Source organism: Saccopteryx leptura, chromosome 1 (genome assembly GCF_036850995.1).
Source record: "Saccopteryx leptura isolate mSacLep1 chromosome 1, mSacLep1_pri_phased_curated, whole genome shotgun sequence".
NCBI lineage: Eukaryota > Metazoa > Chordata > Mammalia > Chiroptera > Emballonuridae > Saccopteryx > Saccopteryx leptura.
In genome coordinates, this window is record NC_089503.1 from 62609339 (window position 1) to 62627355 (window position 18017).

Sequence of the window (18017 nt, forward strand, 5' to 3'; positions counted from 1 at the left end):
TTGAGTAGTTCATTCATTCATTGTTCATTTAGTCATTTGTCTACCAACATTTGGAGGGATGTGAGTTGGGGAATGAACCTATTTTTAAGTAGTTATTTTCTGCCAGTACAATGCTAGTGACTTCACAAGCTACATTCATTCCTCAATATAGTCATAGAAGTATTGTTAACCTTATTTTGCAAAAGAACTAAAGCTCAGAGAGGGAAAGTAACTGATCAAGGTCACACAGACAAGAAATGACAGTGATACTGCCTAGATCTGTGAACCCAAGTCAGGATGTAGGATGTCATTGCAAAAGAGGTATTCAAACTGAGCCTTGAAGGCAATCCCCTAACTGAAAATAATGTCACAAACCAGCCGTGCCAGAGGTTGCCAAACCCTTCTTGAGAACATTAGGTTTGTGTTGCTGAATTATAATCCTAACACTTCTCTATTGTAGAAATAAGAAATCCCTCTCTTAGGGACACTGCACTTTTACTCTGTTAAAAATGGATAGATTGCCTCCTACCCTACCTAAATCATGTGGTTATTATGAAGAAATAAAATGGAAAACATAGAAAGAGCATCCCAAAAAGATGAGAGGATTTTGATTACAGGAACTAAACTACCACTTCTGAGTGTAGGAGGATGAAGAGCATAGGACTGAAACTTGGCTGGACTTTCAAAAACATGTATCAGACAATGTTCCTCTACTGCTCACAACCCTCTCAGAGCTTCCTATATTACTAGAGTTTCATCCAGTGCATTTTGTGGTCCACAAGTTCCTACATGATCAACACTAGCTCACCCTTCACCTAAACCCAATCTATACACTGAACTCCATTTCTGAAATCCAGCCACGCTGACCTTCTTTCTGTTTCTAGAACATAGCCAAATTTGCTCCCACCACAAGAGCTTTGTACTTCCTGGTTCCTCTGCTGAAATACTTTTGCCCCCAGATGTACACATGGCTGACTCAACCTCTTCATTTACAGAACAGCTCTAATGACTTTTATTTAAAGAGGTCTTCTCTAACCATAATCCCATCCAGTTTCTAACACATTTTTATTTTTATTACCTTCAAAGTTCTTAATAACTAGCTGAAATCATCTTACTTTATTTACTGATTATTACCTAACACATCCAAATAGAATGTAAGATGAAGGAGGGCTAGAGGTCTCAGTTGTGCCAATCACTGTGGCACATAATAAGCACTCAATAAAATTGTTTTTATTGAACAAATCCATTTCCATATTTTGATTCTTATTGTTGCTATTCTTGTTCAAAATTTTCAAAGACTCCCCACTGTTTACAAGATAAAGTTCAAATGTTTTAGTGTGACATAAAAATGCTTCATAGTTTAGACATTCCTTTCCAACCCCACCACTTATCATTTATTATCTTACATGTCATTAAATTCCACATTGAAAAATTTGGTTTTTGGATGACATCAGAGTAATGGCAGTGTGAAAGATACTCCTAATCTCCCCCTTTGAAATTTCAACAAATTGAACTACTATAACACAGCGAAGAAACACCAGCTGAACCCACAGGAGTGCCTAAAAGATTGGCGCACTGAATGAACAAAAGGTTTGACAAGATGAAACGGGGGACAGAAGATAAAAGGCATTCAAGGTAAGCTCTGAGGAGGAGACAAACCCAGACTGTGTTGAGGGAAGCTCAGGCTGTTTGGATTTTGTCTGAGGGGTATGGAGAGCAGAACTTGGAGTGACTGGGTTTCCTTCTGTCAGGAGGAGCAGTGAGATAGAGGGGCAGAGGGGGAGGTAAACCAAAGTGGCCAGAGGATGGGTCATGGGCAGTGTTCCTGCAGTCTGCCTGCAACTTGCACTTGGCAGAGACAGAAAAAACTAAAGTGCAGTCCCCCAGCCTCCCAGATCCCACCTCCCTCACCTCATTGTTTGGAGAGTGGCAGATACGAACCCCAGAGCTAGCTCTCCAGAGCTACTCTCTCCTCTGAAGAACAGAGGTGCTCTGCATCTGGTTCCTGGGTTTACTTAGACATAGGAAGGAGTGCCCTTAAGCCTGAGATAGCCATTGCTAGAGCTGTAAAGCTAGAAAGCCAAAGCCATAAAGCCAAAGTCTAAAGCCCTCACTACACACCCGACCTACCCACCATGACTACAGCCCCACCTACATCATCTAGACAGCAACATCTCAGTGAAGGACAGACCAGGAACTTCACAGATAAAATTTGTAACACAGTGACACCTACTGGAAGAAACATCTCAAAACCAAAATTTATTTTTCCTTTTTTTCCATCATTTTTTACTTTTTCTTTTTTCTTTTTTTTTTTTACTCATTATTCTTTTATCCTTTCTCCCTCTTTTGAATTTATTTTCCTTAATTTTTATATATTTTTCTCTTATTTTGTTTCTAGGTGTTTTATTTATTTATTTTTGGTTTTGTATTTTTCCTGTGGTTTTTCTTCCTTACTCAGTATGATTTTTTTCAATTTTTACATTTTTTATTGTATTTTTAAATTTTTCACTCCTTTAGTTGGTTTTCTTTTTTGTGAGGGTTCTTAACAACATTACTCCCAAATGTCATCAAGGAAGAAGAAATCAAATACCATGGCTACACAAGACAGAGATGTAGTTCACAAAGAAAATGAAAAATCTCCAGATAAAAAGTTTCAATCACGTGGAAAACTTGGGAGTTAAATGATAGATAATTCAAAATTGAAATTCCAAAAATACTCAGTGAAATGTGAGAAGACACCAATAGGTAACAAAATGAGCTCAGAAAACAAAACGAATACCTCACCAAGGAGACTGAAACTTTAAAAACAGAGATGAAGAACTCAATAATGAACTGAAAACTGAGGTAACAAGGTTGGCTAATAGAATAAGCCAGACAAAGAATCAATGACATTGAAGACAGGCAGCTAGAGATACTACAGACAGAAAAGGAGACTCACAAATTAAAAAAACTGAGAGAGCTCTACATTAATTGTCTGACTCCATCAGAAAGAGCAATATAAGAATAATGGGTATATCAAAAGAAGAGAGGGCAAAAGGAATGGAGAGCCTATTCAAACAAATATTTGATGACAATTTCCCAAGCCTATAGAAAGAGTTAGAGCCTGGAATACAAGAAGCAAATGAATGCCAAGTTACCTCAACCCCAACAGACCTACTCCAAGCACAACATAATAAAATTGTCAAAAATTAATGACAAAGAAAGAATTTTCAGGGCATCTAGGGGAAAAAAAAAGAACAGAACATATAAGGGAAAGGCTATTAGGTTATCATCAGATTTCTCAGCAGAAACTCTATAAGCCAAAAGAGAGTGGACCCAAACATTCAAAGTACTAAAAGAGAGTAATTAGCATCCAAGAATACTATATTCATCAAAGTTATCCTTAAAATATGAAGAAATAAAACTTTTTCAGACACACAGAAGCTGAGGAAATTTATCACCAGAAAACACCCACTGCAGGAAATATTCAAGGGGTTTATTCAACCTGACACACAAAAAAACAATACAAATCAAAACTACAAGTAAAAGCTCCAACAAGGTCACAATAAAAAAAAAGGATAATCTATGACAACAATAACAGAAAAGGGGAGAGGATAAAGATCTGCAGTAGCAAAGGAGGATGGAGTGCAGGAGCATTCATAAGACAAAGACTTGTACATATGAACATTTTTCTTTTAATAACCTAATGATAAACAGCCACAAAAAAAACCCACTACTGAAACACACAGCTTAAAAAAATAAGAAATGGGGGAAAGCAGTATGGAATGACACCAAACAAAAACAACTGACAGAAACAAAAATTAGAAGAACCAAATAAGACACAGAGCTACCAGAAAACAACATATACAATGGCTATAGGAAATCTTCAAATATCAATAATTACACTACATGTAAATGGACTGAACTCACAAATAAAGAGGCACAGAGTAGCAAATTGGATTAAAAAGCAAAACACAACTATATGCTGCCTTCAAGAGACCCATCTAAGCTGCAAGGACAAAAGTAGACTCAAAGTGAAAGGTTGGAAAACAATTCTCCAAGCAAATAATATCCAAAGAAAGGCAGGTGTAGCCATACTCCTATCTGACAATGTTGACTTCAAGACAACAAAGGTAACCAGAGACAAAAATGGAAATTTAATAATGATAAAGGGGGCATTGTATCAAGAGGACATAACACTCCTTAATATATATGCACCAAATCAAGGAGCACCAAAATATATAACATCTATTAACAGACATAAAAAAAGAAGCAGACAAAAACACAATCACACATGGAGATTTCAACACACTATTGATAGCTTTAGACGGATCATCCAAATGGAACATCAATAAAGAAATATTGACCTTAAACAACACACTGGTCCAAATGGATATAATAGACATTTACAGGACATATCATCCCAAAATATCAGATTATACATTCTTTTCCAGTGTGCATGGAACATTCTCAAGGATAGACCATATGTTGGGCCACAAAACTAACATCAACAAATTCAGAAAGACTGAAATTATACCAAGAATGTTTTCTAATCATAAGTCTTTGAAATTAGAATTCAACTGTAAAAAAGAAGTAAAGAAACTCACAAAAATGTGGAAATTAAACAACATACTTCTAAAAAATGACTGGGTCAAAGAAAAAATAAAAGCAGACATCAAAAGATATACACAGGCAAATGAAAATGACAACACAACATATCAAAATTTCTGGGAGGCAGAAAAAGCAGTACTAAGAGGAAGGTTTCTATCATTACAGGCTTATATCAAGAAACAAGAGAAATCCCAAGTTAACAACCTAACATCACATCTTAAAGAATTAGAAAAAAAGATAAACAAAGGCAACCCAAAGTCAACAGAAGAAAGAAAATAGTAAAAATTAGAGCAGAACTAGATGAAATAGATAACAACAAAAAAAAAACCCTAGGAAAACATTAATACAACAAAGAGCTGGTTCTTTGAAAAGATCAATAAAATCAACAAACCACTGGCTAGCCTGACCAGCCAGTGGTGCAGTGGATAGAGCGTTGTACTGGGATGTGGAAGACCCAGGTTCGAGATCCCAAGGTTGCCAGCTTGAGCGTGGGCTCATCTGGTTTGAGCAAAGCTTACCAGCTTGGACCCAAGGTTGCTGGCTCAAACAAGGGGTTACTCAGTCTGCTGAAGGCCCACAGTCAAGGCATATATATGAGAAAGCAATCAATGAACAACTAAGGGGTCGCAACAAAAAACTGATGATTGATGCTTCTTATCTCTCTCTGTTCCTGTCTGTCCCTATCTATCCCTCTCTCTGACTCTCTCTCTGTCTCTGTAAACTAACAAATAAACAAAAACACTGGCTAGACTCACTAAGGAAAAAAGAAAAAGGACTCAGATAAACAAAATCCTAAATGAAAAAGGAGAAATTACCACAGACATCATAGATATACAAAGGGTCAGAGGAGAATATTATGAAAGATTATATGCCACCAAATTCAACAACCTAGAGGAAATGGATAAATTCCTAGAACTATACAATGTACCTAGACTGAGTCACAAAGATGTGGAAAACCTAAATAGATCTATAATCGGGGAGAAAATGGAAACAACTATCAAAAACCTCCTCAAAAACAAAAGTCCAAACCAGATGGCTACACTGGTGAATTCTACCAAACATTTAAAGAAGATTTGGTGCTTTTCTTTCTAAAGTCTTCAAAAAAATTAAAGAAGCAATATTTCTCAACACATTTTATGAGGCCAACATAACCCTCATACCAAAACTTGGCAAGGACAACACAGAAAACTACAGAGCAATATCTCTAATGAATCAGATGCAAAAATCCTAAACAAAATACTAGTAAATAGAATACAACAACACATTAATAATACATCACAATTAAGTGGGATTCAATCCAGGAGCACAAGGATGGTTCAACATACAGAAATCTATCAACATAATACACCACATCAACAAAACAAAGAACAAAAACCATATGATCCTATTAATAGATGCAGAAAAGGCATTTGATAAGATACAACATCCCTTTATGTTTAAAACACTGAATAAAATCAGAATAGAAGGAAAGTATCTTAACATAACAAAGGCCATACATGACATACCATTAGCTAATATTATACTACATGGTAAAAAACTGAAGCCTTTTCCTCTAAAATTAAGAATAAGACAAGGCTGCCCACTCTCTCCACACTTATTCAACATAGTCCTGGAAGTTTTAGCCAGAGCAATAGGGCAAGAGAAAGAAATAGAAGGCATCCATATCAGGAAAGAAGAAGTAAAGGTATCACTTTCTGCAGATGACATGATCCTATATATGGAGAACCCCAAAGACTCCACCAAAAAACTATTAGAAACAATAAACCAATACAGTCAAGTCACAGAATACAAAATCAATATACAAATATCTATTGCTTTTCTATATGCCAATGATGAAACTTCAAAAATAAACTCAAAAAAAACAATTCCTTTTACAATTGCAACAACAACAAATACCTGGGAATAAACTTAACAAAGGATGTGAAGGATCTATATACTAAAAACTACAAAACAGTATTGAAATAAATTGAAAAAGACACAGTGAAATGAAACAATATTCCATGTTCATGGGTTGCAAGAATCAACATAGTTAAAATGGCCATATTACCCAAAGCAATAAATATACAAATTTAATGCAATTCCATCAAAATCCCTATACCATTTTTCAAAAAAATAGAACAAAAGATTACCAGGTTTGTATGGAACCATAAAAAACTCCAAATAGCCAAAGAGCAATCCTGAGGAAAAAGAAGGAAACTAGAGATATTACTCTACTCAAATTTTACTATTGAGCCACAATAATCAAAACAGCACTGTATTGGCAGAAAAACATACATTCCATTGGACATACAGACCAATGGAACAGAATTGAGAGCCCAGAGATAAAACCACATATATATGGGCAAATCATCTTCAACAAAGAAGCCAAAAACACACAATGGAGAAAAAAAGCCCCTTCAATAAATGGTGCTGGGAAAACTGGAAAAGCCACATACAAAAAAATAAAACTTGACTACCGTTCATTCTCCTGCACAAAAATTAATTCAAAATGGATCAAAGACCTAAATATAAGATCTGAAACAATAAATTACATACAAGAAAAGATAGGTACTAAACTCATAGACCTTGGCCATAGAGAACAATTTATGAATTTGACCCCAAAGGCAAGGAAAATAAAGGCAAAACTAAATAAATAGGACTATATCAAACTAAAATGCTTCTGCACAGCAAAATAACCAAACAACAACAAAAAAACGGACAACAAAACAAATACACAGCTAACTAAATGGGAGATGATATTTGCAAACAACAGCTCTGATAAGGGGTTAATATCCAAAATATATAAAGAACTCACAAAGCTCAGCAACAAACAAGCAAATTATCTAATTTAAAAATGGGGAGAGGACCTGAACAGACACTTCTCCTAAGAGGACATACAAATGGCCAACAGATATATGAAAAGATGCTCATCTTCACTAGCTATTTGAGAAATACAAATCAAAACTACAATGAGATACCACCTCACACCTGTTAGATTGGCTATTATTAACAAGACAGGTGTTGGAGAGGCTGTGGAGAAAAAGGAACCCTCATTCAGTGCTGGTGGGAATGCAAATTAGTACAACCATTATGGAAGAAAGTATGGTGGTTTCTCAAAACATTAAGAATAGAACTATGGGCCTGACCTATGGTGGCTCAGTGGATAAAGCGTCAACCTGGAACGCTGAGGTCGCTGGTTCAAAGCCCTGGGCTTGCCTGGTCAAGGCACATATGGGAGTTAATGCTTCCTGCTCCTCCCCCTTCTCTCTGTCTCTGTCTCTCTCTCTCCTTTCTCTCTAAAAATGAATAAATAAAATCTAAAATAAAATTGAAAAAAGTGAATTAAAAAAAGATATAAAAAAAGACTAGAACTACCATATGATCCAGCAATCTCTCTACTGAGTATCTACCCCCAAAACTCGAAAACATTGGTACCTAAAGACACATGCACCCTGACGTTCATCACAGCATTATTCACAGTGGCCAAGACATGGAAACAACCAAAGTGTTCCTTGATAAAGAATTGCATAAAGAAGATGTGGTACATATATATAATGGAATACTACTCAGCCATAAGAAATAATGACCCATTGCCATTTATGACAACATGGATGGACCTTGAGAACATTATACTGAGTGAAATAAGTAAATCAGAAAAAGCTAAGAACTGTATGATTTCACACATAGGTGGGATATAAAACTGAGACTCATGGACATAGATAAAAGTAAAGTGGTTATCAGGGGGAGGGGGTGGGGGAAATAAAGGAGGGAGAGAGGGGTTGGGGAAGGGTGTAAAGAGGGACAAGTAAGGTGATGGAAAATGATTTGACTTTGGGTGATGGATATACAACATAATCAAGAGTTCATATGCTATAGAAATGTTTACCTGAAACCTATGTACTCTTATTGATCAATATCATCCTGTCAAATATCATTTTCTAAATAAATTTTTTTTAAATAAAATTTTTAAAAATTTGTTTTTCCCTAAATACACAACTGTACTTCTCCATCTCTGGACATTTTTTAATTAAATTTATTGAGTTGACACTGGTTAACAAAATTATACAGGTTTCATGTGCACAATTCTACATCTTCTGTATATTGTACTGTGTGTTCACCTGCTCAAGTCAAATCTCCATTCATCACCACTGTTCTCCCTTATAGCCTCTTCCATCAGCCCTCTTCCCAGCAATCACCACTCCATTACTCGTGACTATCTCTAGACTTCTGACCACCTTATTTCTACTGTTCAGAATTCCCTGCACCATCATTTATATATGTGGGAGATCTCTTCCACAAGTCAAGGACTACAAGACATTAATAAAAAAGTTAATACTTATTGAGTGCTAAATGTGTGCCTAACCCTATTCTCTTGTTTTCCACATATTCTCTTTTCTAGCCTCACAACAAATCCTACTGGTGGGTGCTATTTTTATCATCTCCATGATTTCTATTGAGGAATCTAAAGCCCAGAATGTTAACTAACCTCCCCAAGGTCCCACAGTGGTAAAGCTATAATTTGGTAATAGGCAGTGAAGCTATAAATGGAATCCAGGCAGTCTTTCTCAGATGCAAGATCGTTGTTCTTATGCTATATCCTATTCTCCTTCCCCTGAGAAGAAACAGGGAGAATTATCTATCAATACTTCAATTCACTCGCTGTAAGAGAGGCTTGGAGATCACACAGCCAGCCCAAGGGCAGAGTTGGAATTAGGACTCAAATGCACCTGGGCTCTGGTCCAGGGATTTTTCAGTTATACCACATTGCCTTGAATGTCAGCATTCCCATGAAGCCTCCCTGTATCTTTCCCTCTATGTCCTACTTTATAGCTCTGTGTGACTTCATCCCTACAGAATAAATATCTGTCAAATCAATTCACTCTTCTCCATCTTGACCATCACTACTCTAATCAAGGCCACCATCTCTTACCTTGAATACTACCATTGCAATGAGGCTAGGACACATGCCACTAGCCTTACCAGAGTTCCTCATTAGGAAAAATCATGAGTTAGCCTGACCAATAATAAAGGAACACCTTATTTCCCACTGGCTTTTTTTCCCTCATAAGCATAGCTCCTTTAAAGGCACAGATGTTTCCCTGCATTAGTTTTGTTCCTTTTGATGCATCCTCCACATGATCAAATAATCATTCTAAAATATAGTTCAGACAACATCACTAGCTTAGAATTTTGGAGGACTGTTTACTCCTTACATGGCAGGTGTCAAATTCTAAAAACCACATAACACCTGTTCTATCTCCCACTCTGGTTTCATTTCCCATCATTTATCCATTCATATCCCCTGCTCCACCTAAAATAAACCTCACACTATAGCCCTTTGACCCTTCCTTCAATACCATGTCTTCTTCCACCCCCTATTCTTTACCACAATTCTTAATCACCTTTCCCCTTCTAAACAGTTATTTTCAACCCCTCCTTTGATAGGGGTGCACGTGTGCATGTACACACACACAGTTATAGCACTTCTCTCACCATAGTGACATAGTGTGTGTACCTCTTATCCTTCAGTAGACTAAATTTCTTGAAAGCAGGAACAATGCCTGAAGTACTTCTTTATTTTCTTCCTTTTTAAAATTTTATTTTATTGAGAGGCAGGGAGGCAGAGAGACAGACTCCTGCATGCACCTCAACCGAAATTCACCCAGCAACCCCATCTGGGGCCACTGCTCCATTGTTCAGCAATCAAGCTATTTTAGTGCCTGAGGCAAGGCCATGGAGCTATCCTCAGTGCCTAGGGTCAACTCCCTTGAGCCAATTAAGCCATGACAGTGGGGCAGGGGGAGGGGGGGATAGAGAAGAAGGAAGGGAGGGGTGGAGGAGATGGTTGCTCCTCCTCTGTGCCCTGACCAGGAATTGAACCCAGGACTTCCACACACTGGGCTAATGCTCTACTGCTGAGCCATCCAGCCAGGACCAGGCACTTCTGTTATCCCTAGGCACTAGAATAGAAGCCAACTATCTGGGCAGGAAAGATACAGGGGACAGAAGAACAGTCCTGCCCAAACCGGGAGAACTTTCCATTTCCACCCCTTTCCTTGTGCTCCACATCTCAGCCATTACAAGTTAGATATCCAATTGGTCAGAATCTCAGACAATAGTTGGACCATGTTTGCAAGTGAAAGTCCACGATATGGCCACCCCCTTCTTGCTTCAGCATGCTCATCATTTCATCACTTATATTACGTAGCCCACCATATGGCCTATGGCCCTCAATGAGGTTAGGCCACATGCCACCCCTCCGCCTTACCAGAGTTCTTCTTTAGGAAAAATCAGGCATTAGCCTGATCAATAATAAAGGAACACCTTGTTTCCTTGTGGCTCTTTTTTCCTCATAAGTATAGCTCCTTTGGGAAACTCACAATGAAGAGAAAATTAAATATTCAGGCATTCCTGTAATCCCTAGATAAAAACATCTAATTGTACCCAAACCTCACTTTTCTTCATGGTTCACTGAACAAATAAAAGCAAAAGTGAGTGAATGAATAATATAAAGAAAGAGCTAGTAAGGAAAAGGAGAAGTGAAGAATAAAAGTAAAAGAAAATAAGCAAGGTTAACTTTGGCTCCCAAATTGTGGCAGACCTTTCATGGGAGGGTTAGAGCCCTGGCATGCCCAGTCCTGGAGACTAATGAGCCCTTGTGGGGGTCAGGGACCAGCCTATGTTCCCCTGTTTCAGGAGGAGTGGTCCAGATCCTTCCCGTCTCTCTGTACCCCAGAGTAGCAGCAGAGTTTCCATCTTGATTGCTTCTCCAGCTTGGTTTTCCATCGGCAGCTGTAGCAGGCAGTAATGTAGGTGATGACACATTTGTGGTTGAAGATATGAAAAAGCCATAACTTAGGCTTTTTCTTTTTCTTTTGACCCTTTACCTCAATCCTGTTGACCTTCTTAAACATGGTACACCCTTTTGCTGAAATGACAAATAAAACAGTGAGGATCTAGTAGCGCCTTTAAATGTTTCCTACCCCACTATTCTATAGAAAATTCTATCAAAAATAAATTTGAATTTTTAAAAAAATTTTATAATCTAAGATAATGCATTGGATTCGATGCTGAAGACTGGAGCTTCATCCCACCTTTCCCACTAACTGGTTGAGTATTTATTGCAGTCATTGCACCACTTCATTTTCTCACCTCTAAAATGGGCCATATTCTCTGTACTAGCCAACTAAGCGATGCTGAAAGCATCACGTTAGATAATATATATCAGTGGTCCCCAACCTTTTTTGGGCCACGGACCGGTTTAATGTCAGAAAATATTTTCACAGACCGGCCTTTAGGGTGGTACAGATAAATGTATCACATGACCGAGACAAGCATCAAGAGTGAGTCTTAGACCAATGTAACAGAGGGAATCTGGTCATTTTTTAAAAATAAAACATCGTTCAGACTTAAATATAAATAAAACAGAAATAATGTAAGTTATTTATTCCTTCTCTGCGGACTGGTACCAAATGGCCCATGGACCGGTACCGGTCCATGGCCCGGGGGTTGGGGACCACTGATATATATATAAATGTGTTTTTTAAACTGTTACATGCTCTTGAAATAACTTCAGAACTTCAATGCGTGGGTGAGATATATGAAAAATAAATCCTTGACTAATATGTCTCTCACACACACACACACCTGCCTGACCCTTCCCTTTCTCTCTTCTCCCATATGGAGTCAGTGAGAGTTAGTCTCAATTAACACTGATTGAATATTCAAAATAGCAATGGCTGAAAAAAGACAAGATTATTGTTTCTTTTGCCAACAAAAATTTTCAATGGTAGAAAGACCAAATTATGTGGTATGTGGCTTCACAATGTCATTAAGAACCAGACACTGTCCATCTTGCTGTTCCACTGAAGCACAGGGCTTCCTTCTCAGGGTCCAAAATGGCTGCTCAAGTGTGTCCATTACTCCACATTTTAACTAGTAGGAAGAAGAAAGAAATGAAGAAGGGTGTCCTCCCTTTATTTGAAGGGCATTTATAGAAACTGAACATGATATTTAACTAACAGGGATTTTCTTACTAATAAAAAAAGGAATAACAAATATTGAGGGACATCTAATTGTCACTATTGCATTTTCTTATGCTACTGTGATGGAGTGTTGTTCTCATACATAGAATTTTTAGAGAATGTGTGAAATATGGGGAAAGGACAAATTATTAAAAAACGAACATAAACAGTTTTAAAGGACCTAACCCCAGGCAATAGTCTCTGCTCCTGAAAAACATTCTGTTGTGCTCCACTATTTTTTTTTTTTTGTGATAGGCACTCTACTATTGTATTTAAAAGTGCACAGTCTGAATGTCTACTCTGTCCAAGACGGAGAACAGGGATTGCGACCTTCTCACCTCAGTGACTAAAAACTGCAGCAAATATGAAACAACAGTTTCCAGATTGTGGACAATAGGCAGTGATGGGCAGCAATCTTTGAGAGAAGGGAAACAATAGAACTGAGTAGCATAAATGCCCCCTTTACAATCTCTATAGTTTGTAGGATACAGCACTGAAACTCAGAGGTAGGTGGTGCTTGGCAGTATCCCTGAATTTAGCAGATAGAAATGGGAGATTGGGAAGGTAAGGTTTCCCTCCTGTGTCTCCCTTTGATTCTCCAATTGAATACTAATCAGTACATGCTTTTGAACAAATTATTTGAGGCCACCAAAATAACCCACAAAAGAAAGTAATGAGACAATCTCCAGGGCTCACAAAAGGCCAGCAATAGTTCATGTTCCCGCCAGAGCAGAAAAAACTTTGTAATACATGAGGCACTATGTAGCATACTCAAAAGGGTATTGCCACAGCAGTGGAAAAAACTAGGCATAGATTTAAGGCTGCTAGGGTCTGGCTAGCAAAGCTTAAAAGTGAAGTTTGAAAGAATCAAACTGTTTCCAAGAAATAAAGTTCAGGAATATTTTTAATTCAAGAAGCAGCCAAAAAAGCCAAATTCACAATGCCTTAGCACCCAATCAAAAATTAGCAAGCAGTGAAGAATTTGTGGTCACAGTGTAAGAAAACCCTGAACTTACTTCCTCCCATGGTCACAAGAAATTTAAAGCTACATACAGAATAATTTCTCTCTGAAAAGAACCTTAGAACTAGATAAACAGCACCTTCATACAAAAGGTAAAAAAGATGCATAGAGACAGAGAAGAGAGGCAGAGACTCATAGGGAACGTCATCCCAGATGTGTGCTCCCACAAGTGGGAAGGGATCTCCAAAATATGATACTTTCTTTGGAGGAGTGAAAGTACTCTGTCCCACATCAGGAATCCCAATCCCTGGGTCCAGCACCATAAAAACAAGCTCCCAATAGGTTTGGTCTTGAAAATCAATAGGGATTAAATCCAGGGGAACCACAGAGCTGTAGAAAATGGAAAACAAGCTCTTAAAATGCTCACACAAAGACCCACAGCACAAAAGCAACAGTTTGAAAAGCACCTAAACCACCTGTGAGGAAAACCCACTTATTTATCCTAACATGGCTTCCAGAAACACTGGAACCTTTGCACACTTTATCCAAGGTCAGAAAACACTGGCTGGAGCCATTTTTGCAATCTCATTCTAACATGATGGTAATAGAGCTGGCAAGTATCATTTTTGGTTCCTCTCTGTAGCCTGCTATACCAGTGGACATGCTCTGTGCCACACCCCATACAGCACAGAAACCAAGAACCTGCTATAAAGGGCCAGCACACAGACCTACTCACTTTGTGATCCAGCACAGAAGCAACAGTTTGCAACACACATAGCTGATGAGGGATGCCCACTTACTAGTCCTAAAATGGCTGCCAAAGAATGGCTGCAGGAACCTGCAGAGAATGTCTCCAGGGGTGGAAATGCTGCAGGTGCCACTTTTGCAACTTTATTCTAACTTACCGGTGATGTAGAGGGTAGACATTATTTTTATGCCCACCTGTTAGACTGCTAAAATCAGTGGATGTGCTCTGTGCCACACCCACCACACACAGTAGCCATGTCACAACTGGGATGAGCAACAGCCATACACAACCACATGAGGCAAGTGCCCTGCACCCAATCCACTCAGTACAGCAACCTCAGCCCTACCATGGCCAGTAAGAAGCGGCAGTCTGCAAGAGGACTGCTCTTGCAAGAACTAGCATGTTAGAGGATTTCAACACCAGAATGAAAGAAGTAAAAGCAACAGTCAGTGAGCCAGAAGACAAAGCAATAGCTCTCACCAGATAAAGAAGCAAATTAAAACAAGAATTCTCAGGCCCTGGCCAGTTGGCTCAGCGGTAGAGTGTCGGCCTAGTGTGCGGAGGACCCGGGTTCGATTCCCAGCCAGGGTACACAGAGGAAGCGCCCATTTGCTTCTCCACCCCTCCGCCGTGCCTTCCTCTCTGTCTCTCTCTTCCCCTCCCGCAGCCGAGGCTCCATTGGAGCAAAGATGGCCCGGGCACTGGGGATGGCTCCTTGGCCTCTGCCCCAGGCGCTAGAGTGGCTGTGGTCGCAACATGGCGACGCCCAGGATGGGCAAAGCATCGCCCCCTGGTGGGCAGAGCGTTGCCCCATGGTGGGCGTGCCGGGTGGATCCCGGTCGGGCGCATGCGGGAGTCTGTCTGACTGTCTCTCCCTGTTTCCAGCTTCAGAAAAATGCAAAAAGAAAAAAAAAAACAAACAAGAATTCTCGGAGATCTGAAGATGGCAGCGGAGTAGGCAGACACACAGACTCCCAGCTCACACCACTGAACTGGATTATAAACTAATTTATGAACAATCAGCATGAAAAACCAAATCTAGACTACAAGAACAGCTTTCAAAAATCAAGGAGCAAAGAAGAAGCCACAATAAACCTGGTAGGGAGTGCCTGAATCTCCCCTGCTTACTGGAACGGGGGTGGGGGGGGTGGGGGCGGTGAGGCTGGGCTCTCAACTCCAAAGATAAAGAGCAGTAAATATTGCTCACAGCCACTTACCTGGCGACCAGGGAACAAGAAGTGTTGAAAGAGCCCGCTTGTCTTCCAAAAAGAAAGGAGAAAGAGAGAGACGGATGGTGAGGGGGAGAGGAATATAGGTGGTGACATAAAAAGCTGACTCATTCAGTGCTGGAGGCGGCCATAACTGGGGGAGGGGCTGATCCTTTCACAAAGCAAAATACAAAAGGACTTCCAGGTCACAGAGATACAGACATCTCTCCAGCTCCAATCAGTGCAACAAGACACAGCTGAAAACAAGAAGTGGGGAGAAGGGGCAGTAACTCAGGTCTCCCTGGAGATCTGAGATACACCTCCCCCTACTGAAGCTGAGAAAGCAACCTGCCCCCAGAGGGATTAACCGGCAGAAGAGGATTTCAAAGCCTCAGGTCACAACCACCATATTCCTGGATACAGTTTCAAATAAGCCTCCTGCTGAGATCAGCAAACAAGACAATCACCTGTTAAGAAAACAAACAAATCAAGACTTCAAAGCGGCCCAAATCCTAAAGTGGATTATAAATAATAGCTGAAGCCAACCCAAGAAGACTTAGAATCAACACAAGTAAAAACTAGAGACAGACAACACCAAGCCTAGACTCAACCAGCTCTACAAAGAAAACACCCAGATACCCAGGCATAATGAGAAAACCAGTGCAATCCAAATGAAACCACAAGAGAGACCTTCAGGAGATGAACTGAGTGATATGGAAATAATCAAACTTCCGGATGCGGAGTTTAAAATAATGATTATAAGGATGCTTAGGGAACTTAGAACAACAATGGATGGTCATCATGAACACCTAAATAAAGAAATAGCAAATATAAAAAAGGATATTGAAATATTAAAAAAGAATCAGTCGGAGATGACAAATACAATATCAGAAATGAAGACCACAACGGAAGGAATTAAAAACAGGATGGATACAACTGAGGATCAAATCAGCGAGTTGGAGGACAACTTGAATGAAGGCATGAAAGCAGAGAAGAAAAGAGAAAAGAGACTCAAAAAGTCAGATGAAACTCTTAGAGAGCTCTGTGACAACATTAAGAGAAATAACATCCACATCATAGGGGTTCCTGAAGAAGAAGAAAAAGAACAAGGGATAGAGACTTTGTTCAATCATATCATAGCTGAAAACTTCCCTAAATTAATGCAAGAGAAACTCTCACAAGTCCAAGAAGCACAGAGGACTCCATTAAAGAGAAACCCAAAGAAACCTACACCAAGACACATCATAATTAAAATACCAAAGCTAAACGATAAAGAGAAAACATTAAAAGCTGCAAGAGAAAAAAAAGTTATCACCTACAAAGGAGCCCCCATAGGATGACATCTGACTTCTCAACAGAAACACTTGAGGCCAGAAGGGAATGGCAAGAAATATTCAAAGTAATGCAGAACAAGAACCTACAACCAAGACTACTTTATCCAGCAAGGCTATCATTTAAAATTGAAAGAGAAATAAAAAGTTTCCCAGACAAAAAAAAACTCAAGGAATTCATTACAATCAAACCAATGCTGCAGGAAATGTTAAGGGGCATGGTGTAAACAGACCAAAGGGGGAAAAGAATACAGCAAAAGAGAAATACAGCTTTAAAGAATAAATGTGTCAATAATAACCCTAAATGTAAATGGATTAAATGATCCAATCAAAAGACATAGGGTAGCTGCATGGATAAGAAAACAGGACCCGTACATATGCTGTCTACAAGAGACACACCTTAAAACAAAAGATGCACATAGGTTGAAGGTAAAAGGATGGAAAAAAACATTTCATGCAAATGGAAATGAAAAAAAAGCTGGGGTAGCAATACTTATATCAGACAAAATGGACTTTAAAACAAAGAACATAGTAAGAGATAAAGAAGGCCACTACATAATGATAAAGGGAGCAATCCAACAGGAAGATATAACTATTATAAATATCTACGCACCTAATATAGGAGCACCTAAATATATAAAGCAGACTTTGATGGATATAAAGAGCGAGATCAACAGCAACATTATAATAGTAGGGGATTTTAATACCCCACTAACATCACTAGATAGATCCTCAAAAAGAAAATTAACAAAGAAACAGCAGACTTAAAGGACACACTAGATCAACTCGATTTAATAGATATCTACAGAACCTTTCACCCTAAAACAGCAGAATATACATTCTTTTCAAGTGCTCATGGTACATTCTCTAGGATAGACCACATGTTAGGGCACAAAAGTGGTCTCAACAAATTTAAGAAGATTGAAATCATATCAAACACTTTCTCTGATCACAACGGCATGAAACTAGTAATCAACCACAACAGAAAAGCTCAAAAATTCTCAAACACATGGAAACTAAATAGCAGGTTGTTAAATATCGAACAGATTATGAGATCAAAGAAAGAATAAAAATATTCCTAGAAACTAATGATAACGAGCATACAACAACTCAAAATTTATGGGACACAGCAAAAGCAGTACTGAGAGGGAAGTTCATAGCACTAAAGGCACACTTTAAAAAGCTAGAAAAAGCTCA

The 18017-nt window shown here is 38.8% G+C and overlaps 1 protein-coding gene across 1 annotated transcript in view; it reads right to left on the reverse strand.

Moving 5' to 3' along the window:
* Positions 1–18017, reverse strand: part of LOC136389687 (glycerophosphodiester phosphodiesterase domain-containing protein 4-like) — a 146364-nt gene that overhangs the window by 109555 nt on the left and 18792 nt on the right. The window contains exon 2 of the mRNA XM_066361496.1: positions 11280–11476. Within this exon, the coding sequence (XP_066217593.1) occupies positions 11280–11476 (197 nt within the window). The remainder of the gene's footprint in view (positions 1–11279; positions 11477–18017) is intronic.